Source organism: Hemicordylus capensis, chromosome 5, assembly GCF_027244095.1.
Source record: "Hemicordylus capensis ecotype Gifberg chromosome 5, rHemCap1.1.pri, whole genome shotgun sequence".
In the NCBI taxonomy this organism is placed as follows: Eukaryota; Metazoa; Chordata; class Lepidosauria; order Squamata; family Cordylidae; genus Hemicordylus; species Hemicordylus capensis.
The window spans coordinates 989584-1009102 of record NC_069661.1 but is presented as its reverse complement, the minus strand read 5'-3'; the positions used below and the strand labels follow the sequence as shown (position 1 = coordinate 1009102).

At 54.1% G+C, this 19519-nt stretch overlaps 1 protein-coding gene across 10 annotated transcripts in view; it reads right to left on the bottom strand.

Annotated features, from left to right (window-relative positions):
* Nucleotides 1–19519, bottom strand: part of RTKN (rhotekin) — a 34905-nt gene that overhangs the window by 2017 nt on the left and 13369 nt on the right. For 8 of the 10 annotated variants that reach the window (XM_053254579.1, XM_053254578.1, XM_053254576.1 and 5 more), the window contains 10 exons: nt 17539–17738; nt 15211–15272; nt 6214–6267; nt 3921–4038; nt 3134–3364; nt 2947–3041; nt 2563–2669; nt 1377–1502; nt 917–1082; nt 603–707 (listed from right to left, as the gene is read on the bottom strand). In XM_053254579.1, the coding sequence (XP_053110554.1) occupies nt 603–707; nt 917–1082; nt 1377–1502; nt 2563–2669; nt 2947–3041; nt 3134–3364; nt 3921–4038; nt 6214–6267; nt 15211–15272; nt 17539–17738 (1264 nt within the window). Of the gene's footprint in view, nt 1–602; nt 708–916; nt 1083–1376; nt 1503–2562; nt 2670–2946; nt 3042–3133; nt 3365–3920; nt 4039–6213; nt 6268–15210; nt 15273–17538; nt 17739–19519 lie in introns of those variants that run through there. The other 2 variants (XM_053254580.1, XM_053254575.1) reach the window with 2 other exon arrangements.

Below are 19519 nucleotides of genomic sequence, written 5' to 3'. Positions count from 1 at the left end.
CCACTCCCACTGAATTCTATGGGGCATACTCTTAGGGAGGGGGAGTATTGGATTGCTGGCTTTGCCCTCCCCTGCAAAAGGACTGGCAGCCACCCGTGGCACCAATCCGCCACCTCCTCACCAGGGAGGGGGCTTCCGGGCTCACTTTCTGCCTGGCAGCTGACTTTCAGTGAGGCATCGCGGCCTCTGCTTCCCAGTGCTCAGTTTCTCCCCTTCGTGCAGCTCTACCTGATGAATGGTCAGCCTGCAGGCAGCGTGACTCTTTCAGGCAGCAGAAGCAGCTGCGCCCCCCCAGCCCTCGGCTCAGGGGACAGGCCACGCCTGCTCTGTGCAAATGGGCTGCTTTTCCCCATGCGGCTCAGGCCCCCTAAGCGAATGGCCTGTGCGCCCAGCGCTGCCCATGAGAGGGGGAGCCCCCATCTTGCAACCAACCAGTCCAGCCACGGCTTTCTGACAGGCACCTCCGGGGAGCGGAGACAACCCCCCCCCCCCGGCCAGCCCTTTGTGGCTCTCCTGCCAGCCAGAAGACCCTGGAGCCGAGGGGGGGGGAGGGAGGGAGGGCTCCCTGCTCCACCCGCCCGCCCCTCGCGGCTTGTGCTTACCCATCTCGTGGTACAAGGAGCCCTGCCTGGGCAGCAGGGTGGGCAGGCGCCGGGGGGAGGGGGCCTCCACCTTCATGAGCTCATCGCAGCAGTGCTTCCACTGGCCTGGGGGGGGCGGAGAGGCACCCGTTGGGGCACAGCCTGGCCCACGCCCACCCAAGGGCAGAGGCACCAGCCCGGCAGCCAGAGAAGCCAAGAAGTGCTGGCGCTCCCCCCCCCGCCCGCTGCCCACCCAGAGAAGGGGCAGAGCTGCACTGCCCACAGGCTGAGCCAGCCCCCACGTGGGCCTGCCCCCCCCACCCCCACTCACTCACTCATGTCGTAGAAGTGCTGCCAGAAGGCCTCCATCCAGCGCTGGGTCTCTGCCCGGCTCTCGGCCAGCAGCGTGTGGGTCACCTCCTCCCCCCCATAGCGGTTCGTGACTGACAGGCTGTGCAGCCGGGTCTTGGAGTCCTTCTCAGTGGCCCGGATGCGCGTCTCCTGCATGTGCAGAAATGACCCAGAGCGGCCAGCTACAGATGGGGGAGCCTGCAAGGGGCACAGCCCCCCCCCAGGCGCCTCAGGACGAGCCACTGCTGCCCCCCTCCCAAGCAGGGTCTTGGCCTGCCTGCCACACAGGGGAGTCACCGGAGACCAGCCCAGCAGACGAGCAAGCCGGCTGCCATGGCTCACTTGGGCCACAAGGGGGCAGGCAGGCCCTGAGCAGAGGCAGGTGGCGGGGGGGGGCAGAGGCCTCTCTTGGCCTCCAACTGTGCCCCCCCCCGCAACACACACCTTGTTGATGGCGATGGTGAAGGCCGGCTCCTCCTGGGTCTCAGCATCTTGGGGGTGCCGGTAGCAGAGGAGGTTGGAGCCCCGCAGGAGGCAGAACAGCCTCAGCCAGCCCTGCTGCTCCCCCTGCTGCACAGACAGGAGGGGAGCTTTCATTATTTTTGGCCGGGGGTGGGTGGGGGAGTTCCTGCTGGGTTGAGGACATCGTGTGCACACACACCCCACACACACACACACATAACCTTCAGCGGCCCTCCTGCCCCATTCCCAGCACAAGCACTTCTCTCCGGCCTGCTGCCCCATTCAAAACTCCTTCCCCATGGCTCAGGTGCTGGCAGGCGTTGCCTTGCAAATGGCTACCCAAGGAGGAGGAGGGAGGGGTCTGCCCAGCCTGCCCCCTGCATGCCCTGGTGCCCCTTCCCTGCCCCTCTACAGCCCCCGCCCAGCTGCAGTCTCCATGCTGACCCCAGACCCATTCCAAGGAGGGAGGGTGGCAGGGCGGGCTGCAGAGCCCCCAGGACCCTCCCTCCCTCTCTCCTCCCAGAATGCTCTGCCCAGCTGTGAGGAGGAGGAGGAGGGGGGGGGATACCCATGGCAGTTTCTGAGGGGTCTAGGGCAAGGTGCGGAAGTGGGGCAGAGGTGGCAGGCCTGGTGTGGGCTCTGGGGGTGCTTGTCGACAGCCCCCGGGGAGAGGTTTAGTGGCAGGCTGTGCACGTGCCCTTAGCAATCGGGGCAGCCCCCAGCCCAATTCCGGGCTGCTGGTGACCCAAGGACTCCCCCAAATACCCGTCATGGGGGAGGAGAGCTGGTCTTGAGGAAGTGAGCAGGAATGGTCCCCTTTGCTAAGCAGAGTCTGCCCTGGTTTGCACTTGAATGGGAGACGACAGGTGTGAGCACTGGAAGATCTTCCTCTGGGGGGATGATGGGGCAGCTCTGAAAGGAGACCTGCCCGCTTGAATGCAGAAGGTTCCCTCTCTGGTGGTGGTGGCGGCGGCGGCGGCAGCAGCATCTCCGACAGCGGGCGAGAGAGACTCCTGCCTGCAGCCCTGGAGAAGCTGCTGCCGCTGCTGCTGCCAGTCTGGGTGGGCGATCCTGAGCGGGATGGGCCCAGGCAGCTCCCCCTGCTCCATCAGGGCCCCAGAACACCCTGGCCTCCTCCAGCAGCCTCCCCCCTCGGCCAGGGACTTACCTGCACCTTGAGGAAGCCGTTCATCACCTGCTGGACCATGCAGCCAGGCTGGGCCACCAGGCGGCAACAGACGCTGCCGTAGAGAGGAAGCCAGGAGGCGCTCTCCTCTGCAGACATTTTTGCGGGGGGGGAGGAGAGGGGGGTGTCAGGCAGGGGGAGAGCGGTCCTGAGCCAGCCGCTGCCCCCCCTGCCCCCCACCGGATACTGGGGGGCTACTGCAGCTACGGCGGCCCCTCCGGGTTCCTCATTTCAGCCCCCGCCTGCCAGGTCTCTCGAAGCCCCCTCCTCTCCAGCCAGGCGTGGCAGCACGTGGGCTGCAGCGAGGCCCCCCCTCACTGGCCCCACTGCCAGCAGCACCCCCCTCGGCTGCCTCGCCCTGCCTACCGTTGCTGGTGACCAGCAGGTCGTGGGTGCGGAAGGCGTCCTGGACGTCCGGCAGGCGGAGGGTGGTGCAGGCCAGCAGCTGGTACTTGGGCCCCCTGGAGGAGAAGAGAGCTGGTGATGAGCCCGGGGGGCGGCGGGGTGGGGTCACACACCACCCACGGAGGGCACGGAGAGGCCGGCTACTCACGGTGGGGCGCTGGGGGCCGGCAGCAGCAAGAGACTGCTGGCCCCATTGCCCACGGGGCTGCTAGGCCCCCCAGCGTCCAGGGCTGCTCGCACCCGCTTCCCCGAGGAGCGTCCCAGAGAGCTGCTCAGACGGCTGGCCAGTTTCTTGGGGGTGTGGCTGAGTCCCGAGTCCTCCTCCAGGCCTGCGCTGTAGAGCTCCACCTTCAGCTCAAACTCCGGCCCGGCCTCCGTGCTGGGGAGACCAAGAGAAGCAGCGTCACAGCACCAAGGGCCCCTGGGCCCCCCGCCCACCTGCTGGCAGGAACTCAGCCCAAGGAGGGGCTACGGGGGGGGGGCATTGTGTGGGTCTGTGGGGCAGGAAACTGGGAGGGGTCTTGAAGTGGCCCATGACGGGACATCCGTCCAAGGAGGAAGGCAAAAGCGGCCGGTGGCCTCTGGTGGAAGACACAGACCCCATGGAGCCTGCCTAGGGTCTTCCTGTCAAGGCTAGTCAGAAGGGCAGGCAGAACCACCCCCCTTCCAGAGCGGAGTGAGGAGGAATCCCCACCACAGGCCCCCTCCTCCAGAAGGCCTCCCTCCTGCCATGGGAGAGACCCCGCCCCCTTCTTTCCCACTCCCAACAAGAGTCGCCCTTGGCCAAGGCATGCTCCCCCCCCCCACCGGCCATATCTTGGATAAGTTGGGCAGCGAGGAAGAAGAAGCCCGTCTGTGCTTCTCCCTCTTCCCAGCTGGGGCCGGGGGTGGGTGGGTTGCCCCTGTGTGTCTATGGGGTGGGGACAGGGACTCACAAGAGGACTGTGTTCTCAAAGCAAATGTCAGTGAGTGTCCGGTCCACCAGCACCGTCTCTGTGTCATAAATTTCTGTGCCAATCTGGAGCAGGCAGAAGACGGCACAACGATGCAAGTCTGGCCAGGAAAGAGAGAAAGCGGATTGGACGGACAGGTTCCCAGCACCACTCAGCACTCTGGGACCGTCCCCAGGGCTCCTTTGAAGTGGAGGGTCAGGCCACCACGGCCACCACGGCCGATAGGATCATACGAACATGGGAAGCTGCCATTTACTGTGTCAGACCAGTGGTCCATCTCGCTCAGGAATGTCTAGCCAAACTGGCAGAGGCTTCTCCAAGGTTGCAGGCAGGAGTCTCTCTCAGCCCGTTCTTGGAGATACTGCCAGGGAGGGGACTGGGAACCTTCTGCTCTTCCCAGGGGAATCTCTTCCAGCAGCGAGGTGGCCAAATTTGCAGATGATACCAAACTCTTTCAGGTAGTGAAATCCAAAACAGATTGTGAGGAGTAACAAAAGGATCTCTCCAAACTGGGTGAGTGGGTGACAAAGTGGCAAATGCGGTTCAGTGTTGGCAAGTGAGAAGTGATGCACATTGGGACAAAAAAACCCAACTGAGGGGATCTGAGCTGTCGGTGACTGACCAGGAGAGGGATCTTGGGGTTGTGGTGGACAGCTTGTTGAAAGTGTCGACTCAATGTGCGGCAGCTGTGAAAAAGGCCAATTCCATGCTGGGGATCATTAGAAAGGGGATTGAAAATAAAACAGCTAACATTATAATGCCCTTATAGAAAACGATGGTGCGACCACACTTGGAGTACTGCGTACAATTCTGGTCACATCATCTTTAAAAGGACATTGTAGAACTGGGAAAGGTGCAGAAGAGGGCAACCAAGATGATCAGGGGCCTAGAGCACCTTTCTTAGGAGGCAAGACTACAACATCTGGGGCTTTTTAGTTTAGAAAAGAGACAACTGTGGGGAGACAGGATAGAGGTCTATAAAATCATGCATGGTGTAGAGAAAGTGGAGAGAGAGAAATTCTTTTCCGTCTCACACAACACTAGAACCAGGGGTCATCCCATGAAACGGATTGCCAGGAAATCTAGGACCAACAAACAGAGGTACTTTTTCCACACAACACATAATCCACTTGTGGAATTCTCTGCCACAAGATGTGGTGACAGCCAACAACCTGGACTTCTTTAAGAGGGGCTTTTATAACTTCGTGGAGCAGAAGTCTATCAATGGCTACTAGTCGGAGGGCCACCTCCAGCCTCAGAGGCAGGATGCAGGGGAGCAACAGCAGCAGCAGAGAGGGCATGCCCTCAGCTCCTACTGTAGGCTTCCAGCGGCATCTGGTGGGCTGTATTCTACCAAGCAAAACCACAGGGCTCTGTGGGCGCCAGGAGTCGAGACAAGTGTCACATACACATGTGTTCATTTAAACACACATCACTTAACAAACAAAAAAAGCACGATCAGTTTAGCAATGGCTGTACAACTGCTCTTGGATGCAGGAGGGCGAATATGTTTGTGACATTACAGGCATTAGCCAATCAGTGCTGTGCTAAAGATCTCAGTTTTTTCCTGAGCTCAGTCCCAGAAAGGAAACAGTTCATTCTGGCCAGAATGCCATCAGCGTGCTTCCCAAGTAGCCTCACTGGGAGGGGCTGCAGCTCAGGGAACATCGGCTCTGCATGCAGGAAGTTCTGGGTTCTTTGGTCCCTGGCATCTCCAGGTGGGGCTGGGAAGAACCTCTCCCTGTCTGAAACCCTGAGAGTCTCTGCCCATCAGTGTGTAGACAATACTGAGTTAGGCCAGGAGTCATAGACCCGGTACAAGGCAGCTCGTCCATGCATGCCCATTGCTTAAACCCTGCTGCCCCTGTATCCGGAGTGGCTCGTCCCAGTGAGCCGGGGCAGGGGGGTGCCAAAGAAGGCACCGCTGCCTCCCCTTCCCAGAGCTCCATTTGCTCCTCTCTCTCTCAGACACACACCAGCATTACTGAGAACTGCGCAGCCTGCAGGCTGGTCATTCATCATGTGTGGTTAATCGTGCAGCTCTACCTGATGAATGGCCGCCTGTAGGCAGCGTGGAGCAGGAGGGAGAGGAGTGAACAGAGCTCCAAGAAGCAGCAGCATCTGTGCCTCCTCTGGCTGTCCGCCCCATCGGCTCCTTAGGATGAGCCGCTCCTGACCTATAGGCAACCCAAGCCCAGCTGGTAGAACACATGGCAAGCTGGGGGCGGGCGTGGGGGGGGGGGAATGGAAACAGCCCCTTCCGGGAAGCACTCACCACCCTTGTTCTTGAAATATTCTGTGTCTTTCCACATCAAGGGGATCCGGAGATCTGAAAGGAGGAAGGAGAGTCAAAGGCGGCGGCAGCTGCCCCCTCGTGCCGAGATCCTCCCGCCCCACTCACGGACTCGCTTCCCGGCCTCATGCCAGGAGTCACTGTGTGGACCCTCTTTGGACCCTTCGGATGAATGAAAATGGCCCTCAGAGTGGTCTGCCTCCCCACGCACACACGCACACACACACACCCTCCTCCTCCTCCTCCTCCTCTTCTCCACCTCCTGAACCTGCCCTGTCCAGACACGGGTCTCTGGCGCTCGTGGCCAACTTCAGGCTATTTCCACCGTAGCTGCAGCGAGCCTATTTCTTCGAAGCTTCCCTTTTCAGGAGGCCTTGTGAGGATCGAGCCGAGCAAAGCCCTTCCCATTTCCGTGGGGGAGTTCAAAGCATGCGGAGGTCACCCGCTGGGGCTTGGAGTTGCTGGGCCGGCACTCCTGACATTGGCATTTGGAGGCCATCCATGGCCCGTGGCTTGCCCAGCTCGGGCCCACCACAGGAGCGTCAAGCCAACGGCCAAGCGGGGGCACAGGGCAGGGCTGGTGGAAGCCTCCCCCAGCACACCCCTTGGACCAGAGCCCCATAGCGCTTGGCTTCAGGCAGATGCAGAGTGGCCGGGCCAGACTGCTTCTGCTTCTGCCTGCAATGTTGTCTTTGTCACAGGGGGGCAGGAAATGGGTTGTGGGGCAAAGGAGTTGCAATGCAGAAGATCCATTCGCAGAATCTCTCCTGGGTTCTTGTTTAAAAACAAACAAAGAGGCAAAACACCATTTAAATTCCTCCCCTGCCCGGCACCCTGCTCTTTGACCTGCAAAGGAAAACGTCAGAATCCCCCCCAGGGTGCCTGCATCTTTCCCCTGGGGGACACAGGAGGGCTTCGGGCACACGTGAAATCCAGAGAAAGGGTTGAAAACCTGCGTGCCTAACACCATAGCCCTGACTCAAACCTGACACTCGCCAATGTCTCAGATTGTCCCGGCCCAGCTGGCCAGTATAGTGAAGGTGAGGAACGTTCTATTGCTTAGGAAGTCAGCGGTATCCACCCAACCCCTCTGACATCATGCACACATCAACGAGGGGAGGAGAGACACCACTCCACCAAATTGGGTGCAAATCTGTTTCAGAATGACTGAGATCCAGCAGTTTAAGTTTCTAACACCTAAAAAGAGATTGCAAAGTGTTGGCAATGTTTTTTCACCACAGATAATGTATCTTTTTTAATGTTTGGTATCTTTTTAGCATTCCCCAAAAATTCAGGCCCATACTGGACTGGTGCCTTTTGCTGGTTTGACAAACATCAATCTAGTGATTATTTGAGTAATTACTGTTTGAAATCCCCACAATATCAGGGAAAATAACGACGGGAAAGTCAGCCAAGAGCATAACTGAGTCTGCTCACAGAGAATTCTGAAGCCAAAGTGAGGATGGTTGTTGTTGTTGTTATTATTATTATTTATTCACACAGTCACACAAGTGTTATTGACTGGTTTGTTTTATCCAGACATTGAGTCCTTCCCAAGGACCTGGGATGGCTGAATTTTATTGTCAGTTGTTATAGATATCGTTGCAGAATATAGGCTGTTCCCAGTAAAGCTGCTTTTTGTAATTGGCTGATGGTGATTTCTGTGGCCCCACCAATGGTGTTGAGGTGCTCTTCAAGGTCTTTTGGGACTGCACCCAGGGCGCCAATTACCACTGGGATTATTTTGGTCTTCTTCTGCCACAGCCCTTCAATTTCAATTTGTAGATCTTTGTATTTGGTGATTTTTCCTATTTCTTTTTCTTCTATTCTGCTATCCCCTGGTATTGCTATGTCGATTATTTTGACTTGTTTTTCTTTCTTCTCGACTACAGTTATATCTGGTGTATTGTGTGGCAGATGTTTGTCTGTTTGTAGTCGGAAGTCCCATAATATTTTTGCATCTTCATTTTCTTCAACTTTTTCAATTTGATGGTCCCACCAATTCTTGGCTACAGGTAGCTTGTATTTTTTGCAGATGTTCCAGTGTATCATCCCTGCTACCTTTTCATGCCTTTGTTTGTAGTCAGTCTGTGCAATCTTTTTACAACAGCTGATTAGGTGGTCCATGGTTTCATCTGCTTCTTTACAAAGGCGGCACTTGCTGTTTGTTGTTGACTTTTTGACTTTTGCTCTTATTGCATTTGTTCTTAGTGCCTGTTCTTGTGCAGCCAGTATGAAACCCTCTGTTTCTTCCTTCAAGTCGCCATTCTTAAGCCATTGCCAGGTCTTGGTGATGTCTGATTTTCCACTTATGTTGTGCAAATATTGACCATGCAGTGGCTTATTTCTCCATTTTTCTGCTCGGTCCTTGACTTGTTCTTTCTTGTAGGCCTGCTTTGTTTCATTGGTGTTGAATAGTTTCTCATTATTGACCATTTGAAGTGCATCTTCTTCACTGTCCTTGATATAGTCTTCAAGGCCTCTTTTCTCCTCCTCTACTGTTTGATGGACTTGCAGCATTCCTCTTCCACCTGAGCTGCGAGGGCAGTATAGCCTATCTACATCACTGCGGGGGTGCAGAGCATGTTTGATGGTCATGATTTTCCTGGTCTTAAGAGCTAGCGTCTCTAGCTCTGCCTGGGTCCAGTCTATTATTCCTGCAGTGTATCTGATAACAGGTATAGCCCAGGTGTTTCTGGCTTGTATGGTGTTCCCGCCATTGAGTTTGGACTTGAGGATTTTTTTTAACTCTCCTGGTGGATTCACTTCCAATTTTTCTTTTAACTTCAGTGTGTGTGATGTTATCAGCCTGGAGAATGCCCAAGTATTTGTAAGGTTCTTTCTCTTCCAGGTTCTTGATCTTGCTTCCATTGGGCAGTTCTATTCCTTCTGTTTTTGTTATTTTCCCTCTGTTCATTATTAATGCAGCACACTTGTCTAGTCCAAACTCCATTGCTATATCGCTACTGGATATACAGACAGTGTTTAGCAGTGATTCAATTTCTGACTGGGACTTTCCATACAACTTCAGATCGTCCATGTACAGCAGATGTTTGATTTTACTTGATGTTTTAGATGTTTGGTATCCGAGGCCTGTTTTGTTTAGTATTTGTGAAAGTGGAGTCATGGCGATTACAAACAACAGAGGGGTAGTGAGTCCCCTTGGAAAATGCCTCTTCTGATGCTAACCTGTCCAAGTGTCTCGCCATTTTTATTATTATTATTATTATTATTATTATTATTATTATTATTATTAATTCAATTTCTATTACGCCCTTCCAAAAATGGCTCAGGGCGGTTTACACAGACAAATAATAAATAAATAAGATGGCTCCCTGTCCCCAAAGGGCTCACAATCTAAAAAGTAACATCAGTTAGACACCAGCAACAGTCACTGGAGGGATGCTGTGCTGGGGACGGAGAGGGCCAGTTACTCTCCCCCTGCTGAATAAAGAGAATCACCACGTTAAAAGGTGCCTCTTTGCCAAGTTAGCAGGGGTTAATAAATTATCATCTGGGGGTGCTTCTGGACACAAACCTCTCCCTGGTGTCCCTGGTTGTCCCAGGCCTTCTCTGTGGCTGCCCCCAGACTCTGGAATGCTCTCCCGGTGGCTATTCGCTCCTCGGTTTCCATCACAGCTTTTAGAAAGTATGTTAAATTCTGGCTTTTTACCAGGGCTTTTATAGGATTGTCTCTGCTGCTGCTCTTTGTACTTTGTATTGTTTTTATACTTGTGTCTTAAATTTTTTAATCAGATTTGTCTCATATTTTAACTGTATCATTTTTATAATCTTGTTTTTAAATGTTGCTGTAAACGGCCTTGGGATTGTTTTCATGAAAGGCAGTAAATAAATAAATAAATGCTCTCTATCACCTTTGGTTGATACGCCAGCTGCGTCCATTTCTTGAGATAAATGACCTCAGGCTCAGAACAGCAGTACATCTGCTGGTCACCTCCAGACTTGACTACTGCACTATGCTCCACGTAGTCCGGAAACTGCACTTGGTCCAGAATGTGGCAGCCAGGTTGGTCTCTGGGTCATCTTGGAGAGACCCTATCACTTACTTAAAAGATCTACACTGTCTGTCGATAAGTTTCCGGGCAAAGTACAAGGTCGGGGTTATAACCTATAAAGCCCTGAACAGCTTGTGCCCTGGGTATCTAAGGGAACCTCTTCTTTGCTATGAACCACACGGCCCATTGAGATCATCTGGAGAGGTTCGTCTGCAGTTGCCACTGGCTTGTCTGGTGGTTACTCAGGGATGGGCCTTCTCCATTGCTGCCCAGAGGCTTTGGAACATGCTGATAAGAGCCTCCATCTCTGACAACTTTTAAAAAGGCAGTCAAGACACCAATCAGCCATTAACCATTAAGTGAAGGCCTGAGGTTGAAAGGGAAGAAATATACTCCAGCTATGCTCAGACGCTATGTCACTTCTGTATAACTATTAAAATATACTACTTCCTAGACAGAAGGAAAAGAGACAGACACTAATAAGTACAGGAGAACCCCGTTATTTGTGGGGGTTCTGTTCCGAGGGGGGGGGCGTGGATAGAGAATCCATGGATAATGGAGGCCATGGGAAGGAGGAGGTAGGTTCCTGGTAGGGTTGCCAACTGTCCCGCCCTGTGCGGGATGTTCCGACTTCCTGCAGGGAAATGCTCGTCCCAATAGGGACTCAATTTCTCCCACTTTTTGACCGTTCTTTTAACCTTAAAAAAACCAAAACTTTAAAAACCTAACGCTGCATGGCAGCGGCAGAGCAGGACGGCGGCGAGAGATCTCCTGCCTCCCAAACTCTGTGAAGTAGAGGGCTCGGAGTGTGCGCGCTGGCAAAAGGTGCGCTGGAGTCAGGCAAGACTAGGAGAGAAGGCTGCGAAAGACTCCCTTAGCCGACTCGTCTTCCTCCCATCCCAAATGAAGCCAATCTGGCCGGTTTCAGGCCTGGGCGCATGCGTGTGCTTTCTTCCTGCACCCCCTCACCATGGAGAGAGAAGCAGGCAGGGAGAACTCTCGGCTTTCCCCTCCTTTCCTCCCCACAGATCCCAAACCCCACACCTCCCTCCTCCTCTGCTTGCTTCCAATATAACTTGAGCTTATCAACACAGAAGGGGTGGGGACGGAAGAGATCAGAGGGTTTTTATTATTATTATTCCACTGGGGTTCTTTGGTGTATTCCCCTTTTAATTTGCTACTTTGGCCAGAGACTCATATTAGTGCAGCTGAGCAGATTACTGAATCCAACCCTTTCTCGTGCACTTTTACTGAAGAGGAAGCCCATTGAATTAAATCATTTACTTCTGTGCAATCCCACTTGCTTACTACAAGGCAAAGGGCAGGGAGAGAGAACCATCACTTACTTAAAAGGAAGCCCATTGAACTGAATCATGATTCATTTACTTCTGTGCAATACCACAGCCCTCCCCGCTGCTGCTGCCTCCTTCCTCCTCTTTCTTTCTTTCTTTCTTTCTCTGGAGGTGCACCAGTTCCTGTCTTTCCCCCTTCCTGGATTCCCTTTCGCTGCCGCCCCCCAATGAGCAGTTCCCTTGTTTTTCACTCCAAAGGCACTCCTCACACACCCCACTCCCTCTCTTTAACCACCACCCCCCGCCCCCGGGCCCAGTTATTGCTTGTGCAAAACTGGAATGATGCAAGACAAAGTTAGATTTTTGTTTTGGAACAGCACTTCCCCCTGCTGGTGGATTTGCACAAGGTAGCCAATAAGTTACAAACAATTTTTTCACGTCACACACATACATACACCCCCTGCTACTCCATTGGCCCAAATGGAGCAGGAGGTGAGGCAGATACATGCGTTTCAAGGAGAATATGGGCAGCCCTGCCTTGAAAACATGTTGCAGTGGACAGAAAATATGAATGGCCACCAGCCTACAACGAAGAATTGAATCAACGCTTTACTCTTGGTTTTAAACTGTTGCACTATTCCGTCACACTTTGCAGCGCTTTACCCATTGCAATTCTCGTAGTCCGGAAAATGCCCTGGATATATTTTTTCTCCAGTATTGTGCACAATGTCAAGACTGCTTCAATCATCACCTGAAGATTAATGCTGATTTTTGGAGACTCCCAGGTCAGTCCTAGAGGATTAGCAGCCCTACACAACTTCATTCATCTGAGGCATTTTTGCTACTTGTCTGGAAGGAGCTAACAAAATCCCAAGGACATCCTCCCATCCATCTCCTTCCTCCCCCTCCTCACCCCATGCAACTGTGACTCGGGGAATCCTAAGTGAATTCTAAGTTGACTCCAGTGAATTGAAACAGGCAAGGCCCGGTTGCTGGATTTCCTTCTCTTTTCACCCTGTCCTGGACTGTCGCTCCTGCCCCGAAGACAACTTCACTGCTGCCGTCCCTGTGCTGGGGAAGCTGCCCATGTGAGTGTCAGGAAACCTGATGGGTGGGTTGGGGGGTGGGGGCGTTGGGGGGCTTAAGGGGCGGATTTCCAAGCGATATATGAAGCTTTGGCTGCCTCTGGTTAGATTGAGACAAGTGAAAGCCCTTCATAAGAGGAGGCAGACGAGGGGCTTCCCGCTGCTGGAATTTGGCAAGAGAGGCTGCTCCCCCTCCCCTCCAAAAACTAGAAGCAAAGAAGTTTCCCTGCTGATGCTTCCTGTGGTGGGGACCAAACCGCCAAGGACTCTCTCCCATGGGAAAGACGTGGGGGTGGGGGTGGGGAGGGGAGGGGAGAATTCTCGGAGAAGCAAGAGCTGCAGGCAGCAAAGTAAGTAGTTTAGAGATCACCCCTGCTGCTCCGGCAAACCTGGGAGGGAGTTGAGGCAGGGGCAGGACCAGGACGCTCACGCCCCTTACCGGGTGAGTTGGCGGGCGGGGGAGCTGCGAGAGAGCTGAGCTCTTTCGGGCAGGGGCAGGATCAGGCCGCTCGCCCCCCAGTGAAGCAGCCTCCGCAAGCTCCTGCAGGGTGAGCAGGTGGGTGGGAGGGCCGCGAGGGAGCTCTTTCAGGCTGCGGTGCAAACGGGAGCACTTTGCCGGGTCCCTCGCCCGCCTGGCCACCACGTGTTCCCTCCGCCGCTTCTGAGCTGCCAGCCTGCCTGTGCCTGCCCCCTGCCACCCCGGTGGGGGCAAAATGCTGCCCCAAACAGCACGGACACTTCCTCCCTGAAATTAGGGACGTCCCTCCTAATCCGGGACAGTTGGCAACCCTGGCTGCAAATGACCCTCCAGGGTCATTATCTGGCCACTCCCGACCTGCGGATACCCAGCAGCGGGTCTAACCCTTTCCTCGGGTCTCCCCAACCCCCGCATCTACTGAGCTCAGGTGTCCATTACCCGGCCGCGGATATTCGAAACCGGTTAGGGTGCTGGACCTGCGATTAATGAGGTTCTCCTGTCTCATTAAAGCATGCCGCCACTTGATTAAAAGAGGAAGGGCAGCCAAGGCCCGAAGAGCTCAGGACTCCTGTCGGTTTCTGTCCCTTAAAAGAGTTGAGCTTTCAAGAATTGGGGGGCTTTTCTTCTCTAGGGGGCTCATAAAGCAGAGTATGAGTCACTATAGATGGTAAAAAGGCATAATTCAGAGGGTTCAAGCCGACTATTCCACTCAGATTGGCTTATGGCCTACCACTGTTTTGCTGATAACACCATCCTGAAGCAAATTAAATCAAGCAGGAGAACTGAGAGGTTTAGGGGGAATTTCTGGGAAGATAACCTGCAGCTTTGGACACAAAGCATTTGTTATTTTTAATCATCATTGTTGTTTGTGGAGTTTTTTTTTAATTTACGAAAAAGAAAAATGAAGTACAGCTTTCAAGTGAACACAAATTCTCGTCGTGTCCTTATTCACTGATGAATAATCATGAGGTGGGATCACACTGACACTGTTACTGAATCCACTAATTTCATTGAATTGTTTTTTCCAGGCGGGGCTGGGGGAGTGCGACTTTATCTTCATTGAAGGTTTTACAAAGTTTTTGGTGTTCAGCAGCATCAGGAAGTTCTACCTTGTGGTCTGGGTAAGCTCTTCCCCATAGTGTCTAATCAGATTGTCCTTTTTAAAATGCCTGGAAATCCAGTAATCCAAAAACCTTTGGACTAAGATGAAAATTAAGATACTTTACATTTTCACTTGTGCTCTAAAAAGAATGGAAATTGAAAGTTAAGGTGCCTATCAACTTATGCGCCATCTAAGCTGTAAAGACTGGTATATGATGGCTTTAAAAATGAGGCTCTATGCACCCACACTTTGCCTTGGTCTTTCAGCTGGACATTGGGCTGGGGAGGGATGCATCCAGGCAGACATTTAACAGATGCAGTTTTCCTAATCACTTCCTAGAGATGCCCCATATGCATCTCTGACCACGCCAACATGTGAGTACATATAGCCTCATTTCTAAAGCCATCATCATATACCAGACTGTTCGGTCGTTACAGCTTATATGGTGCGGAAGTTAAGATGGGCACCTTAACTTGCCAGTTCCATTCTTTTTAGAGCACAAATGAAAATGTAAAGCATCTGAACTCTCATCTTAAACGGAAGGTTTTTGGATTACTGGATTTTTTAAAAGCTGGTGTGGAATAGCAGGTAAGAGACCAAGCAGCAAGCCAGGACCTGGCCGGAAGGTCAGGTAAGAGACCAAGCAACAAGCCAGGACCTTGTCCCCTCGGCAGGAAGTCCCTCCCTCTCTTCTCCCCAGCCCCAATCCAGGGATAAGGAGACTCACCCGCCTCACTGGGCTGCTGTGAGGAAGCACTTCACACTCTCCAAAGCGCTGGACAAAGGCCAAGGATCATCACCCCTTTTAAAACTCTTGCTTGGCCCCCTTTGCTGCTCTCCAGTTTGGAGGCAGGAAGCCAGCCCTGATCAGCTTCTCCCAAGCTCAAGGGCAGTGCTTTGGGGGGCCCTTCCTCCCTGGACTTGGGAGCAAGCATGGGGGTGTGTGGTGGGGCTTCTTCCCAGCTGCCCCAGGACTGCGCTGGGCAGTGAGCAGGCAGCTGCTTACCTGAGATGCAGACTCTGCCCCGACAAGGCAAGCGATCGTCCGTGGGTCCAGCATCCGAAGGGCTGGAGAGGAAAGGAGGAGACTGAGACAGAGGGTTCACACACACACGAGAGAGAGAGAGAGAGAGAGAGAGAGAGGAGGAGGGGCTCCCATCCCAAACACAGCCACATTTGTGACTCCACAATATAAAGCCAAGACTGTATCCTGCACTGGCAAACTAGGCCACTTTGTCAGTAGAGAAAACGAAGCATCTGTGGGAAGGCAGGGGGGAACATGTGAGATGCAGCAGCAAGAATCACATAGCACAGTTTGTACAAAGCAGCAGGAGCGAATTCTGCAAGGTTTGTAACCCAATGTTAAAAGAGTGGCTTGATTTAACTCCAAGAAATTGTGCTGGATTTTGTATAATTTGCATTTTAAACATGGCACACCGCAAATATCCTCCATGAACCTTGGAGTGCAGCTTTGAAAGCCCTGCCCTCTGCCTCGACCACAACAGGACAGTGGATGGCACTGACAAGAGACGGGGTCTTTCCAGTGGTAACAGCAAAACTTTGGAATGCCCTCTCCCGGGAGATCCGCTGTTGGGCTCTCCTCCTTCCTCTTTGTGGCTTCAGATGTCAGAGGAAGCCATATCTGTTTCAACAAGTTTTTCATGTCCAACTGATCTGCTGTTCTACAGATTTTTGCTGGTCTCCTGCTTTTAAGCTGACATGCTTTTAAAGTTTCTCATTTATTTTACTGTTTTAATTTGTGTGTATGTGTACCGTATGTGTGTGTTTTGCCAGTTTTGATTAGGATTTTATTTTTCACAAGCAGCTTTGAATATTTTTAACAGAAAGGACAAAGCTTCACCTGCCTCTTTTTGACACTTGTTTACCTGACGGTGGACCTCATCTGGTCATTATTTATTTATTATTTATTTATTTGATTTTTATACCGCCCTTCCAAAATGGCTCAGAGCGGTTTACAATTAAAACAGACCATTAAAACAGTAAAGAGCTAAACCAAAAATTAAAAACAATATAACAACAATTAACAATTTAAAAACATTTTAAAACAACAATTAAACAATTGCAGGAATTAAAAACCCTGAAACCGGGTTAAAATATTAAAACAGATTTTAAAACCCTGGAAAGCCAGGCCAAACAGATACGTTTTAAGGGCTCTCCTGAAGGCTAATAGAGAATTCAAATGACGGATTTCTGCCGGGACTGCATTCCACAGCCCAGGAGCGGCTGCAGAGAAGGCCCACCTCTGAGTTGCCACCAGATGTACTGGTAGTAACTGGAGACGGACTACCTCAGATGACCTTAACGTGAGGTGGGGATCATGCAGAAGAAGGCACTCTCTGAGGTAACCTGGGCGAAAGCCATTTAGGGCTTTAAAGGTTAGTTAGTTGTTTATTTACGATCTTAGATCAAACAGAGGGCTTTAAAGGTAATAACCAGCACTTTGTATTTTGCCCGGAAACATATTGGCAGCCAGTGCAATTGTTTCAAAACAGGCATAATATGGTCTCTCCGAGTTACCCCAGATACCAGTCTGGATGCCACATTCTGAACTAACTGAAGTTTCTGAACTACATACAAAGGCAGCCCCACGTAGAGCGCATTGCAGTAGTCAAGCCTAGAGGTTACCAGCTGGTGCACCACTGTTTTGAGGCCGTCCTCTTCAAGGAATGGATGCAGCTGTCGAATCAGCCGAAACTGGTAGAAAGCACTCCTGGCCATGGCCTCCACCTGAGATACCAGGGTGAGGCCTGGGTCCAGGAGTACTCCCAATACCCTCGGTATTCTTTGCAATACCAAGCCATGAAAACCTCCAGGCTCATGTCCAAGGAATCTGCCCATCTCTGGAGACCGCGGGGCAGTGCTGGGGGGCGGTCAACTCTCCCTACCTCACTGGGTGGCTGTGAAGGTAAAATCAGGGGGAGATCCTGACATGCTCCCTTGAGCTCACTGGAGGCCTGCCGACTCTGACGGGAGCTACTCCTGGAGAAACACACCCACACACACACTCCCCCCCACCCCACCCCCACCCGTATTTCTCACCCAGAGCCAAGCCACGAGGATCCCCAGGCCGCCTGGCCATCCTTCGCCCCTCCAGGCCCCTGTTCCTCGGCCTTGCCCCTTCTTGGGAGCCCAGCACACCTGGGGCTGCCCACAGCAGATCTCAGCCCCAGAGCCGGGATTCAGCACCGCTAAGCATGTGCAGAGTGCCCTTCCCCAACCAGCCAGCCTCACTCCGGGCACCTCTCACCTTGGCAGTTACGGGCTGCCGCCTCCTTTGCTAGCCAGCCGCGCCCTCTTTCCCGTCCCCACTCACCGTCGGGCCATGCGCTGCATCACCTGTGCCTCCTTCATGTGCTGCAGCTCGGCCATGTAGGCCAGGATCCGGCTGTTGCAGACCAGCAGGCTCTTGGTGACCTCCAGGGCTTGCTCGCGCTGGGTGCAGGCCGCCAGCAGCTTGCAGGCTCCGTCCCGCATGCGGATCTCATGGTCAATCTTCTTCTGGAGGTCCGTGCCCTGCAGGGAGGGGGAACCCGGGTCAGGTGGGGGCAGCCAGTGAAAGGACCCCTTACTGAGTCTCTGAGGCTTTCCCGGCACATAAAAGAAACACACCAATCAGCATACAAATGATGGAAACAAGGCCAGAGCAGTCCGGCACCAGGACCCAGGGGAAAGAAAGACAGCCCCAAAGACCTGACAAAATACGGGATTTAAACTGCATGTTGGGAAACCTGTGAAAAGGGAGCCAGGAGGTGGGTGTCCCTGGGGAGGCAGTTCCAAAGCCAAGGAGCCACCACCAAAAAGGCTCCCCCCCACATCTTTACCAGTTGCACCTCTGCCGGAGGCGTGACCCATAGCAGCGTGACCCCATTTGCCCCCTCCCTCCTGGCATTCTGGACATTCCCGAAACTTGCCCTTTTTATCTGGGCTTTTGGCCAGGAAGCTGGAAGAGCTTCTCCTGGCGGCTGCTGCTGCTGCTGCCGCTGGGTGCCTTGTCCAGTCTCTTCCAATGGAGCTTTCTTGCCTGGCTGATCCGCTGTGCCCCCGTCTGGGGTTGGGAGCAAGGGGCGGTGTTTGGCTGCCATCCGTGTGTGAAGCAGAATGGGGCCTTGGCCTCGGCATCCCTTGCGGGACACAAGAGGCCCGGCCTCGGCACACGGCTAAGTCCAGCGCCTGCTTAAGTGGCTGGTCTCAGGGAAAGCAGCAGTCAGAGGAGAGCGCCCAAAGCACGTGCAGAGTGCCTTTGCCGCCACCACTGAACGTCTGCAGGTCCGGGGTTAAGCAAAAGGGCTCCACCCAGGCCAGCAGGGGAAGACCGATGCAGGCAGGCTTCAGTGCGGGGCTGGCAGAGAGGAGCCGCTCTGGATGAGGCCGGAGAGGCGGAGTCAGAACCGACTGCCTTCCTGCCCACCAAGGAGTACGCCCCACAGACCCCCTGGCCTGGGGGGGAAACAGCGGAGAGCCCGAGTTCTCCCCGCTGCCCCCCAGGACCGCAATCCCGGTGCTTGCGTCAGAGCCAAGGAGCACTGGCTGAAGACCCCTGGCGGCGGGGGGGGGGTCCTGACTCCCTCCTCCCTCGCCAGCACCAGGGCGATGCAGCACTGGAAGGCGTGAAGCAACCCCGTCTGGGTCCCCCTTTCAAGTGACTGTGTCTGAGGGTGTGCAGAGGACATGCTCTCCCCAAAGGGCCACAGGGTAGGGCTCCCGCTGCCCCCCTCCTCTCCCCCAGGTGGCAGGACTTGCCTTCCAGAGCACCACCCACCCCACCGCCCACCTCGGCTGCCCTCCTTGGCATGCACACACACACACACACACACACACAGAGACACACACAGACAACAGGTAGTGCCTGGCCCGAGAAACCCGAGCAGGGAGGCTGCTTCTCCTCACAGAGCTGCTCCGTCTGTCCAGGTCTGCAGTCTCCCTCCCCATCTGGAAGGCCTGGGGGACCCACCTCTGCTCCCCCATGACCGGCAGGGGCTGTGCGGCTGCCCCCCACCCTGCTCTGGCCCACCAGGAGCCTGCAGCTCCGTCATCCAGATGAGAGGCTCTCTGGCCACCTCTTTTTTGGGGGGGGGGCAGCGGGGGCACGACCCTTCCTTAGTGCGACTGTTACGAGGTGGGGCCACATTTAACAGAAGGAAGCCTCTCCCGAGGGAGAAGCGGAGGGTTTGGGGAGGAAGGATCCCGGCTGGCATCTCTCCGGCGCAGTAGGGAGGGGGCGGATCTGGCCCATGTTCTGCCTCCCCCCCCCCCGGGAAGTGGGCAGCCGTGGCAATTCAGGGCAGGCGGGGCCC